At 45.1% G+C, this 13,804-nt stretch overlaps 1 protein-coding gene across 1 annotated transcript; it reads right to left on the bottom strand.

Annotated features, from left to right (window-relative positions):
- Nucleotides 1–281: 281 nt before the first annotated feature.
- On the bottom strand, nucleotides 282–1,012 carry LOC139475404 (uncharacterized). The gene is made up of 2 exons (XM_071258620.1): nucleotides 840–1,012; nucleotides 282–507 (listed from the first exon to the last, which is right to left on the bottom strand). Exons 1-2 carry the CDS (start codon nucleotides 1,010–1,012, stop codon nucleotides 282–284), a joined length of 399 nt encoding a protein of 132 aa, XP_071114721.1.
- Nucleotides 1,013–13,804: the final 12,792 nt, after the last annotated feature.

The raw sequence follows: 13,804 nt of genomic DNA, 5'->3' as shown, positions 1-13,804 counted from the left end.
TTTTCACAAAGCAGACATGCCATCATTTGGCCATTCCCCAAACACTTTGACAGCTTTTGTAATACATGTAATGATACTGATAATAAGTTAATAGAGCCGACACCTTTCACTGATTGAACTGAACATTTTGGAACATTTTTATTGATATCAATTGGTGAAAGGAAATGTCTTCATATCAGTAGTTTTACCAAGACTACATAGATCTACTCATTGGTTCATTGTGTCATACTTTTTAATAAACAATTTCCCATTCATCATCATGATCATTTAATCATAACAACTTACTCATGTACTGGTTCGTTATCGTCGAGTGGTCCATCCTGCTGAACAAACTCCAGTAACGAAACCCAAACGACTCCTCTCCGGAGGCAGTTGTCTATAAAAAAATCATGTTCAGTGATGCACTGCACACCTGCTTCATCGCACATGTGTTCCGTTTGCTGAATCTCCTGGCAACATTTGCTCTCAAGACCAGTTGGCATTGTAATGCACTGACCATAGTCACACCTAAAACATAAGTTACAGTCCATTAACAGCAAATGGGTATGTCTAAAATTATAAAGATAATCATGTTAACCCTAAATATCACATAAACAATGTATTTTACAAGAATATTTGTTAAAACGAAACGAATTCCAATAAATATGGATTCGATTGTACGGGGTGAAAAACTTGCCAACAGCGTCAAAAGTAAAGATAACCCCAAACCGTTCTTAGACAACAGCTTATTACATAACATATATGTCAAATACAGTTTATAAGTCACAATTCGGTACATTAACAATATAATCGTACCGATAAACCCGATTATTAAATAGTTGTTTATATGACGAACTTACCAGTCCGTGTTCCCGAGTCTTTCGATGTTGACATCGCCTGGTGCCTCCGTTCCGCTTGAATCTTCTTCACTGGAAGTTTCCCTTGCAAGATGTAAAATCGGCTCGTACTGATACGGCCTAACATCAATATCAAAAATGACATCGGGAACGTCTTTTACTGCTTCAGAATCCATGGTTACTCTCAAGTTGTCACGTTAGTTCTATGGGAAGCCATCGGCAAAAGGCACATATGACGTCACGTCACGTGATACCCGCTTCGGCTCATTAACTGTCGGGTGTTTCCGTAGTAGGTGGAAATACGAGTGCGTTTTTTACGTATTTATTGCCATTTTACCAACTTCGTGTCAAAACTTTTATCGTGAAAGGTGGCCTTTAGAATGCTTTTACACCTATGAAAAAAATGTTTTTGCTTTAGTATTCTCCTTTAAGTCCAATCCCTGCCCATATCATGACGCTAGGTCCACCCCATGGATCCCTTTCCACAACGTTTCTGTCAGCGAAACGATCACCTCGACGCCACCAAATTCTGACTCTTTCGTCTGCATGGGAGACACAAAAGCGACTTTCATCAGAGAAGATGACACGCCTCCACTCACGATGACACTGTGCCCAGTGAAGTCGTGCTTGTCGATGCCGTGGTTGGAGAACAGGACGACGTGCTGGTCGGCAACATCTGAGGTTGTTGGAACGGAGACGTCGGATCACAGTGTCCCGGCTTATGGTCTGTCGAGCACTTTCACATGCAGTTAGGAACGGATGTCGCTGGTGTTGACGGGTAATCTGCTGATCTTGTCGAGGTGTGGTGACCCTAGGACGACCACTCCGAGGAAGGTCATCTGTGGTCTGTGTAGCATTGTATCGATGCAGGAGACGGTAAATTGTGGTTATGTTAACGTTGAAATGATGGGCAACATCTTGGACAGACTCTCCAGCTTCCAAACATCCGATAGCCTGGTTTCTCTGAATTTGAGTTAGGTGTGGCATTGTTGACCAAGGAGTGGTAGGTCCAAGAAACGGCCACAGTTTTATACCCACTACAGTTCGTGACAGTTTATGTATTTTCGATTTCTCGAGAAATGGGTGCATGATACCCACATATTCATTGGTTTTACGCGGGGCTCCCAAAATGCAACCAAAAATATTGATAACACCATACATGCTAAAACTCATATATAGATATGGGGACATCATACGTGAATCATTAAGCAATGTGTTGAGTATAATCTTTCACCTCAGCTCAAGCGGAACTGCAGAACCCAGTCGCAATTGTTATTACAATATATAAGATTGCTACGCTGAAAATTGCAAAGAGCAATGAAGAATGATGCATGGTAGTAGTTGAAGGCAGGAGTACAGTATCCGTAAGTGGTTCTGCACTTGCGTGAAGAGGGCATTTTGGGTAACACGTGCGCATCCAAGATGGCGGCACGTCCGGTTCCGGGGAGGCGTGCGCATCCAAGATGGCGGCACGTCCGGTTCCGGGGGAGGGGCGTGTGCGCCTCCTTGATGGCACGTCTGGTTCCAGGGGGCATCTCCCCATCCAAGATGGTGGCGACTGGAAGGCAGGAGGAGGGAGGGAGGGAGGAGGGTTCTTTGTTTTGGTTTGATAGGTGGCGGTGGAGGGTAGTCAAAGCAAGGATGAAAAGAGATCTTTCGGGGGAGATGGGTGGCCCTGAAAATGGCCGTTTGGAGGAAAAGAGAATGGAAAAACTGGAATGGGAACCGGAAAACGGGAAACAGGAACGGGAAATGGAAACGTCATCCTAGGAAGGCGGCCATGCCACACCATTTGCGGTGCTCTGATTCGCAGGCTCCTGGTAGATCTGATTCTCACACAGATGATGCAAGAAAGTAGCTGCCATGTTCTTGTGTTTCACCACCCCTGTCAGCTTGAGGTAGGGGCAGTGAGGGGCCAGCTTGAGGTGTTCAAGCCAAGGAATTTTTGTGGGTTGCCCATCTTCTCACCCGCATGCCGCAATGAAAACAGAACACGCTATCAGTGCTTTGCGTGTACACGAAGCCCGCATGGGCCATGTCTTCAGAGGTCTGGGCCATCGGCATCGGCCACGCCTCAAACGAAGTGACCCTGCTTTCAAAAGATTGATGACATGGCGACATCTGGTTACTGGACGGCGATGGCGGTGGTGTCAGTGGCGACCTAACATCACAACCTTTCGTACTCCACAGATGAATCTTGGATCCATAAGCATCCGTCAGCTCAGTCACCATGGTTCCCTCACTCGTATTCATACTGCTGCTCTTCCTCTCTGCCATTCTCTCAATGCGGTGATTTTTTTTTCAGAAGTGACTCGACTCGAGTGGCTTCACTCTTTATAGGAGAGGGACCGGATTGAACATTGCGGCACGCTGATTGGACCGACATGCAGCGTGCTGATTGGTCCACCGCGTGGTGCGCTGATTGGTCTGTTCCGCTGTCCGGCCTGAGCCCTGGTTTTCCAAAACGGCCCGGCCCTTGTGTTTCTTTTCCATAGGAAATGGATTTCACCATGGGAAAGAAAGCACAACCCCAGTTCGACCAATCAGAGGCCAGAACAGGGGCGAGCGTGTCCTCTGATTGGTCGACAACCCAAGCTTCTGATGGGTCAGATGTCGATCCTTTTTTTTTTCCTTGGGTGTGCATGTCGATTCCCCATCCTAAAGATAACACAACACTTATTTTTTTCAACTTTTTAATCCCCACTCACATTAACCACCAAAAAACAAAAAGTCTCAGGATGAGGATTTTTGTGAACAGAAAACTTTTTTCCGTATTTTTCTTTTGATGTAGGGTACGCGTCTGGGCACTCAGTCGAAAGGCAGTCATCTCATCCACAAGAACAGAGGTAGACACTTTGGTATGAAACCATTCTAACCGTGGCATCATTCTTGATGGTGTCCTTCTAGTCCAAAGGGGCGGTCGGGTAGCCTAGTGGTTAAAGCGTTCGCTCGTCACGCCGAAGACCTGGGTTCGATTCCCGACATGGGTACAATGTGTGAAGCCCATTTCTGGTGTCCCCCGCCGTGATATTGCTGGAATATTGCTAAAAGCGGCGTAAAACCATACTCACTCACTCTTGTCCAACGTATCCAACACTTGATTAAAAGTCCATCCACGCACGCGATAGGTCAGCATGTAGACAGTACCCCCCACACAACTGCTGTATTCATGTTGTAAGGGGCGTGTATTGCATCATTGTTCCATCTGACCCATGCGATTCAAAGTCTCTTTAAACAGGGGTAATGAATACAGTCCATAGCTATCCATCATTTCCACGGATCCAGGAGCTGGACGGTAGATGCTCACCCAGTGTGTGCCAGGTTGATCGCCTGAATCTGTGTTGACCATGTAGGCTTTGGGGTTAAAGGGGTCACCCCATTGCCATCCCAGTCTGGCAAAGTCATCTTTGGCCAGGGTGCCTCGGTAGATGGTATGAAGTGGTTCGTCCTCAGCCACGATAGCTTCTAAATCCAAGGTGCTCAATCCGAGTGGTTCATCCATGGTAGGAGGCGGAAAAAAAAGGTGAGGCATGACCCTCTGTCGCTGCTCTTTTTTATACCATCAACGCATTCAGGAAACGATCTATTTCCAGAACATTTTCGTATTCTTCATAGCAGATGAGGGTGACCGGGTTCTCGAGAGCTTGTCCAAACTGGATTTCCAAACCCAACTTGCCAGGACTCACCTTCATCAGCGCCAAGGTCTGGGGTGAGATCCACCACCCACAAGGTTTAACCTTGAGCAAAGGCCTTGAGAGTCAGCTCGCAGGTCTCAGGTGGCTACAGCTGCTCCGTGTTTCGGAACAGATTCATGTAGACTTATTTCAAATGGGAGCTGTTGTTGCTGAAGTCGCTTTTTATTTCCATGCCATGGACTTCCTGACCATTGACTTTCAGCTTCATCATGGTGACATGGTTGTGTTTGAAGTTGTACGGATTCTTGTCTTTGCTTCCTACAGAGGCACTATTGTCCACCAGTCCCAGGACCACGCGTTTTGGTAATTGGCCACCGATGAGCTGATCCTTGTGAAAGTCTCAACCACCTCTCGGGATGTCATGGGCGGTCACTTGCACACGGGAAAGGGGATACTTGGCAGTCAGACTGGACACGTGTGTTTCTCGGACAGCAGGATCGATGTTGAGTTGATGGACATAAAATTTGGCTTTGGTCAGGGCTAGTTTGTAGATACCATCAGCAGCACACATGAAGAAGAACTCATCTGGACTTCGTAGCAATTCCAGTTTCATAGGGTGAGTGAGTGAGTGAGTTGGGTTTAACGCCGCTTTTAACAGTATTCCAGTTATATCACGACGCGTCAGCTTAATGTGGGAGGAGGCCCAAAGTGATGCAGTTTCATAGGGACGCCATCCTGCAGATAATGGTCTTCAAGAAACAGGTCACAGTGTAGACGTCCTGTCAGTTCCACTTTTTTGGTGGGGACAATAAGATCACGTCGCATTCTGACGCCCCTGTTTCTTGCATCCGCATTTGCATCAGGATTGAATCCATTTTACCAGCATCGTCAGCAAACCATTCAGGACATTGAAGGTGAGATGTTTGGGCTTTTGTACCTTAACTCAGAAGGGTTTCCAATTGATTCCACTTTCTGATTGTGTCCCACTTGCACCCGCACTTTGCTAAAAGGGAATGCAATAAGTTGTTGACTGTCAATACAGGGTTATCGGCCAGCGTGGTATCTGTGCCATCTTCTTTCGTCACGCGTAGACATACTCTCAGGTAACACTGTTTCAAATCATTCGCAAGCATCTCAGCTCATCATGATGATGGATGGATGGATGATTGGATGGATGTTCCTCCCTTGCTCTGCCTTGAAGTACGTCTGGTCAGGTTGAAAGTCCGACCTTTAAACCATTCTTCTTTTCCTTTTACGCTGTTTCTGGAGGGGGTTGGGGATGGCTTTACGTCTTTTAGGGGGTCTCGGCTCCTCACGTTCCTCCAAGACATCCATCAGGGCTGCTGTTCCACGATGTTTCAGACTCTCTGACCATTTGCGTTTGCCAGCAACCACATCACTCACCAACCCGGGTAGGATCTTTTTACCCATCTTGAGCACTGATGTTCCGGCAGATTTAAGGAAAGGCAACGCCATCTTCAAGATACCTCTGAGGCCACTGCCACGTTGATGATTATCCTTTGCATACTTTGATGCCACTCCCACGCTGACCGAACTGTCCTCGATCCATCTGGTGTGCCAATGCGTGTCCCAACATGTTGCTTCTGTGTTAGCGGCCACGTCTGAAGTGAAGTGTCACGATGGCTTTCCCCATTTGAAATGGCACGGGTCGTCCCGTGTCGTCCACTTCTTTGGTGGGGACGATAAAATCACGTCGCATTCTGACGCCCCTGTTTCTTGCATCCGCATTTGCATCAGGACAGAATCCATTTTACCAGCATCGTCAGCAAACCATTCAGGACATTGAAGGTGAGATGTTTTGGCTTCTGTACCTTAACTCAGAAGGGTTTCTAAGTAGGCTCTGTAAGGGTAAGTGCCCAGGATGGTGTGATCTCCAACTGATTGTGTCCAACTTGCACCCGCACTTTGCTAAACAGGGAATGCATCAAGTTGTTGACTGTCAATACAGGGTTATCCGCCAGCATGGTATCTGTGCCATCTTCTTTTGGCACGCGTAGACATACTCTCAGGTAACACTGTTTCAAATCAATGTAAGCGTTCACTGGATTGGAAATGTTAAACTGGAGTGGTCCTGCCACAGAGGGTGGCGCCAAGGGACTATAGCGAATCCACTGACCCTTTTGCACCGAGGTGGACACCAGGGGTACAGTAAAGAGATGAACATTCGCAAGCATCTCAGCGCATCATGATGATGGATGGATGACTGGATGGATGTTCCTCCCTTGCTCTGCCTTGAAGGACGTCTGGTCAGGTTGAAAGTCTGATGTGGACTGACCTTTAAACCATTCTTCTTTTCCTTTTACGCTGTTTCTGGAGGGGGGTGGGGATGGCTTTACGTCCTTTAGGAGGTCTCGGCTCCTCACGTTCCTCCAAGACATCCATCAGGGCTGCTGTTCCACGATGTTTCAGACTCTCTTTTCGTCTCATGTCGTCCATGATATAGAGTTTAATACCGTCAAAGGAACCATGTCGCAGTCCAAGGTAGCGAATGTGCTGAGGGATTTTAATCACCACACTGTCTTGCATCATCTTCTTGTGACCCGGGTACGTGGATCAGCAATGACACCATCGTTATTGGCAATTTTATCTTCGACCAGGTCGGTGTAAATGTACACAGTATCAAATCCTGACAGGCGATTCGCTTTTGAATCACCTATGATTTTCACATAGCCACCTACCAAGGGAGTAGCCCCCTATTGCCACTGGGCCAAGGCACTTAAGGGAACAGATGTTTCTATGTAGGTTTTATACTCCTCCTCACCGAGGAGCGGTAGTTGAACAAATCCGAGCATTCTCGAGAGTGGACTTGGCATGATCACTTCCGTGCCATAGAGTGATTCGCCCGAATGGAGTGCTACTTCTTCAGGGGCTTGGAATCGCACCTTTCCATCTCTAAGCATGTCAAATTGTAGAATTCCTGAATCAAACAGTTGAGGGTTTTCACCAAATCTGCAGATGAATAGACGCCTTTCTCGATAGAAATCTTGCTTTCATAACGGACGGCTCCATACTGTGTCTGTGGTATAGCGCTCCCCGCGCTTTCATACACAAGGGATTTATTTTTCAGGGAGAGGTTCAGCACAAACCAGTCAAAGGGTGGGGCGATGTTGTACCATGTCATACGCATTGAAGATGTTGTTTGGATAGATGTCCATGGAGGCATCGCTGGGCAGGGTCATGTAAAAGTCTTGTTTCAAAAAAAAGGTGGCAGCCATGATGTTGTGAGCTAGGGTAGAAAACTCTGGGTGGATGAGGTATCAGGTTGAAGTCTTCTGGCGGATGTTGTGGGGATGTCTGGTGAGGCGGTCAAGGTGGGTGGTGGAAGTATGTATCCCAAACAACTGGAAAGCGGGGCTGTCCACAACTGTTTCTCTCCATGATCCAAGGCCAACTGAACCATGCTCATGATGATCACGCCATATGTCACCATGATCTGAGCAAAAAACACGACTTCCCAATCAACCCCAAAGGGAGTGTCAACGCTGGGGATGTCGTGGTGCAGCAGCAAGGAGAGGTTCATCGGTACCCACGGATGCAGAGACGTTTCTCTGCAGAGGCAGAGGCGGTGGTGGTGGTGGAGGTTCTTTTCAGCACACGATTCACGGCATACACATTGTCTGTTTTCAAGATGGGCTGTATTTCTTCAGGGTAAAAGGTTCCTTTGAGGACTTCACCATGATCATCTTTGATCTGATACACGGGATGTGTTCTCCCTGTAACCAGACGGTCCACCGTAAATAGTTCAGTGGTCCAGTTGGGGAGATAGCCTTTCTCAAAGGTGCCTTTGGTTTTGTTAAGATGTACAAGGGTGCCCGGCAGTAAAAGAGAGGAGGAGAATCTTGTCTTGAGGGACGACAGTCTTTGGGGTGTTGTTTTCCGTTTGCGCTGCTGCCATTGTCATTGTTGTTGTTGTTCCTCCATGTAGTATAACACCCGAATTTCTGACAGGGGATCTCCTGGGAGGACATCCTCAGGTCGCTGACCGATGGTTCGATGCACACGCCGGTTGTACGACTTGACCAACTGGGGTAAGACTTTCAAATAGTGTCTGGTCCCATGCTGAGTAAAGTATCGCCACGTTTTATTTTTCAGCGTCCGTTGAAATCGTTCCACCACTGCTGATTTCGATTTTGACTGGTGTAGAAATGAATGCCGTGCTTCGTCATGACAGCCTCGAAAGGGTGGTTGACAATTCACTACCTTTGTCTGTTTTCAATTGAGCAGGTAGTCCTTCTTTGGCTTGTTGCATCAGCAAGGTTTGAAAACCTTAGGTCAAAGCAGAACTGTTCTTGGCCTTCAGGGGTTGCACGCATGCCATCTTTGAAAACACATCAATCACACACAGCAGATATTTGAATCCTTGGTTGTCGTCTTGAAAGGCAATCATGTCACTCAAGTCTGCTTGCCACAATTCATTGATGGCTCCCACACGATAGTGGTCTCTTGGAAAGGAGCGTCTGGCTGCTTTGTGTAAGGTGTAGGTACTTTGGGTTTGCAACCAACGCTTGATTTGACTTTGCGCTGGAATGGTTTTCTTCTTTCTTTTACTGGTTCTTGCATCTTGAGCGTGGAGCCGCGGCTGCTTTCCACAAAGGTCGCCAGCGGCCAAAACTTGCAGGATGTTCAGGATGAAAGTAGGTGAAAGGGGAGTAGGAAGTCCTTTGTGTTGTGTCTTCCCAGCGGCAAGAAGACGTTGTCGCGTCTTGACCTGTCGCGTCATTTTCTCTCATCAGACTGATGCCCTCTCGGTACATGGTTGGTCTTTTTAGAGAGAGATGATGATCTGTCCTGTTTGGTATCTGAGGGAGGTGGGGTCATCACCCATGGGGTTGGCATCACCTCTTTTTCTTCTTCTTCCGCTTGAGGATCCATCTGCCACCATAGCCTTCTTCTCTTGGGGGGGTGACTTTGCGAGGAGGGCTTGGGGAGGGGGAACAGGGTGTCCTTGGCGTGGCGTGAGGAGGGTGTTGCTGTTGCTGCTGCTGCTGCTGCTACTGCTGCTGCTTCTGCATCCAATGCCATCGTTGAGGATTTCCAATCATTTCATGGAGAACGTGACTGCTGTCCAAATGGTTACTCTTTGGTTTTCCGATGAAGCACTAAATCGTTGATCAAGTCAACCATGTGTGTGCCTTCCCTTCCACAATCAGGGTCCCATCTGGAGTCAAACTCAAGTTGGGATTGTTTTGAATCCTTGTCATCAAATTCATGGCTTTACTGGACATGACTTTAGGAACACTCATGACCACTTCGTCGATCACCTGTTGAGGAGGAGGGACAGGTCTACCTGGGTTGTAGTTGTTTGTTTCAGTCACTTCAGTTCATATTAGGCCTGTTCAACACCAACAATAGTTAAGGGTCTCCATCATGGTTCCAGTGGCCATATGACAAGGCTGGAAGTGTCTGCTGGGATTGTGACGTCTGTGCACACAATATCAGTAAGATGGTGTTTACACACTGATCCAGTAATATGTTTGGCAGAACTGTCATGGGCATTAAATATGAAGGTTTTGTTTTGTAATAATACTTAATGTTTAAAGCTAAAATAATATTTGGAATAAATAAATCAGCAATAAATAAGGTATTCAAATAAAATAGCATTACAATGATCTAAATATAAAACCATAAGTACATAGTCACATGTTTCCTAAAATAACATTGTCGACACCACTTCATTACCTCTGCATTCAATGAGTCCAGACAGCACCCAAATTACCTGGGGCTAATCACCTAAAACAACAGATGTCACCCACCACCTTGTTAGTGTCAAAGGATACACATCTTAAATTTCCAAATAGTTCAAAACCTTAATCCCTAATATGGTTGGTCCCCACACCCTAAGCTATTTGTGAGTGAGTGAGTTTGATTTTACGCAGCTTTTACCAATATTTCGGCAATATCATGGTGGGGGGACACCAGAAATTGGCTTCACACATTGTACCCGGGTCTTCAGCATAACGAGCGAACGCTTTAAGCACTAGACTACCCAACCACCCCTAAGCTAATTGTGATTGGTCAACTAACCCAAACCAATAATATAATACATATACATGTAGGCTAGCATAAATATCAGTCCAGGAAGAAGTGTCTACACCCATGCATGAAATATGCATATGTCAGAAAGAGCATGTTAAACCCCAAACTAAGTAAGTGAGTAAGTGTCTACTGACTTTCTCTTGCCTTCCTAGGAACATACTTGGTCCCTGGGAAGTTTATTGTTGTTCACCATTGATGTATGTATTTGTTAGCTACTTATATGTATGATGTTCATGTATATAAATCTGTGTATATTGTACTAGTCTCTTGTTCTACCTGGCTAAACTACCCCATTTAGTCAGAACATGACATCTGGTGTTAGAATTCGGCTGGAGTAACTCTTGGACTTACTTTCGATCCAGTAACCTCTCTATATGACTACCTTCCTGAAGAACAATCATCAACTAAAGCCATGAAGAGCAAAGAAACAACATTGAAGAAAACAAGAATCTCTCCTATGCCAACTTTCCTGATGAAATTTCCCCTTCAAGATTTCGTTTCTACACAGGACTAAAGAAGTATACACGCTTCTCCCACAGGGATCCAAACACAGCCATCATCATGCAGACCCTACAGATGGACACCGTGTACAAGATAGCTCCTCAGGACTTTATAATTTGTGTGTACCTACATGGACTCAATCCAGGATATATGATGTGTAACTGTGGAGAAGTGCAACCAGATATGTTTGATCCAGGCCATTATGGTATTGTCTAATTGTGTCTTTCCAAACTTAATTTTAGTATGTGTGCAATATACTCCAAATTACATCTTTAGTCAAGCTGGATCTTTGAAGTTGTTTGTGTGGGGAATCTTTGAAATGTCTCCAGGCCACGCCAGACATGTAGATAAAGCTAGGGCCCAGACAAACCTAATTCCCCCATCACAATCAAGATGCACCAGCCGGAATGAAGAATTTTCAAAATTCATGCCACATTCGGGAGGGAATTTCAATTTGAACCAAGCTTTGTAAGTATGCAGTTCGAATACTTAGAATGCACTTCTAACCCGCCTCGAATGATTTTTGGTGTATTAGCTCTCGAATGCAACTCGAAGGTATTTGGAAGGAACACAGTAGGAATATTTAGAATGCACTTCGAATGACATACGAGTGCATTTTGATTGCTGCCCGAAGTCTGGTTGGAAGGTGCCTCGAATGCTGTACGAATTCACCCTGAATGCAGTCAGAACGCTCCCGGAATGGCCGCTGAATAACGTCCAAGAATTCAAACAGAATGCAGCTCGAATACTTAGGATATACTTCGAATGTACTTATATTGTAACACGAATGTCCTGAGTGCATCAAGAATGCCGCCAGAATGGTTCCCGATAGGGTATAAAATGTTTCTGAATATAGAAATTTCAGCAACCAACATAGAGTATGGAACCCCTGGACAATGTTGCTATGCTCTAGATTGCTGTCCTCCAGCAAGACCTGCGTGAAAGATGTGGAGGAGGTCAGGAGAAGAAACAGGAGGAGAACATGCAGAAAACCCAGACCCAGACAGGGTTTAAGCTGTATTGTTATTGAGTCACACCTTAAACCCTAGTCACACTTGAGGCAGAATGAGCCGGAATGCCGTCGGAATGAAAATTCTTAGTATATTCCTGGATATTCAAAGTGTATTCATTTTAAAACCTCTGACTGAATTCTGAGTGCATTCCAAATATGGCTGGCCCGAATGTTTTGCTCATGCTCAAAACATTCGAAGTGGAGAAATGTCGAACGACATTCAAGTGTATTCTAACTGCACTCTGACTGCATTCTACATATTCTTACGGCATTCCAACAGCATTCGAAACATTCTGATCACATTCGATGGAGAATTTTTCTGGTTTTCTGATTTCCACATGCTTGCCATCTAGAGCTCCCACAGCATGAGGTACATTCCACCTGTTTCTGAAGACCTCCCTAATAGGTGTCCATTCGTCTTGAGTGGTGGGGCACGTGATGACCTCATCCTTGTGTAGGAGACCACGTAATTTAGCATCGGGTAAGGGATATCGGGTGGCTATTTTTAGAACAGATAAGAAACATCTTATAAATTTGATATAAGTACATCTTGAAGTTGTATGTATCTTGTAGTCAATTATCTCTCTTATTATCTCTCTTAGCACCTTTTTGATTTGGCTATTTGAGTTTAGATATAGGTTATGCCATTTTTTTGTGATTTTTTGTTTGTTTACACTTTTAATTTCTGATTTTGAGATGGGTAAGTTAAGCTTATTTCTGGGATTTTGAGGGATAGTTTAGCTGCTTTATCGGCGTTTTCATTACCGTATATTCCTACGTGGGAGGGTATCCACAAGAAGATTATTTGTTTGCCTGCCTTAGTTAGGTCGTTGGAGCTTTTAAGTATTTGATTTATTAATTTAGGTCGTTTTTTGGTATTTTTGTTTTGGAGGGCTTCCATTCCACTTAGGGAGTCGGTAAGTATTAGGATTTTTTTGGTGGTGAAACCGCATTGATCTGGGTTTATGATGTTTTTTTGGGTTAACTAATGTTGTAATCTATTTTTAGCCATTGATTCCATTACTTTGCATAAGTTTGAAGTTAGGGATATTGGTCTATATGAGTTAGCTTGATTAGCTGGTTTATTAGGTTTAGGGATTGGTATGACTAGGACCTGTTTCCAGGGAGTAGGAACTTGTCCGTTTAGGTAGATGAGATTGTATAGTTTGAGTAGTGCCTGGAGTAGTTTGAGGAGGAATTTTTTAATTATTTGGTAAGAAGTTAGATCTAATCCTGGGGCTGTGCCCTTTTTCCTGTTTTGGATTACGTAGAGGAGCTCCTCCATTGTGTAGGGTTGATTTATTTCTAGATTGTTATTGTTTGGTTCTTTTGTGGGTTTGTTTTCTGAATTGTTTACTGAAGTTAGTGTTACTGCTAACGGCTGAAAAGTGGTTGGCAAGATTATTTGCTTTTTGGGCGGGGTTGGTTGAGTTGTCAATGTTAGGGATTTTTTATGTCGTTTTAAGCCTCTGATAGCGTAGATTTTGCGCCAGACCATTCTGGCATCTGTAGGGTTATTTATACCTTCGCAGAATTTTTTCCAGTCTCTACTTTTGGCTATTTGGACTAGTTTTTGAACCTGGTGGTTTAGTTCGTGGGCTATGTTTAAATATTTGTAGTCGCGTTTTGCTTTATTGAAGGCTGATTTACGTTTTCGTCTAGTCTGTTCTATTTCCTCATTCAACCATGGTACCGTCGGTTTGCCTGTCTTAGATGTTTTGAAGGGGATGGAGGTTTTGGCTGCGTTTATTATATAGTCGGTT

Source organism: Haliotis cracherodii, unplaced genomic scaffold, assembly GCF_022045235.1.
Source record: "Haliotis cracherodii isolate W230 unplaced genomic scaffold, xgHalCrac1.p SCAF_3, whole genome shotgun sequence".
NCBI lineage: Eukaryota > Metazoa > Mollusca > Gastropoda > Lepetellida > Haliotidae > Haliotis > Haliotis cracherodii.
Note: the sequence above shows the minus strand (reverse complement) of the source record. Positions and strands in the feature narration are given on the sequence as shown.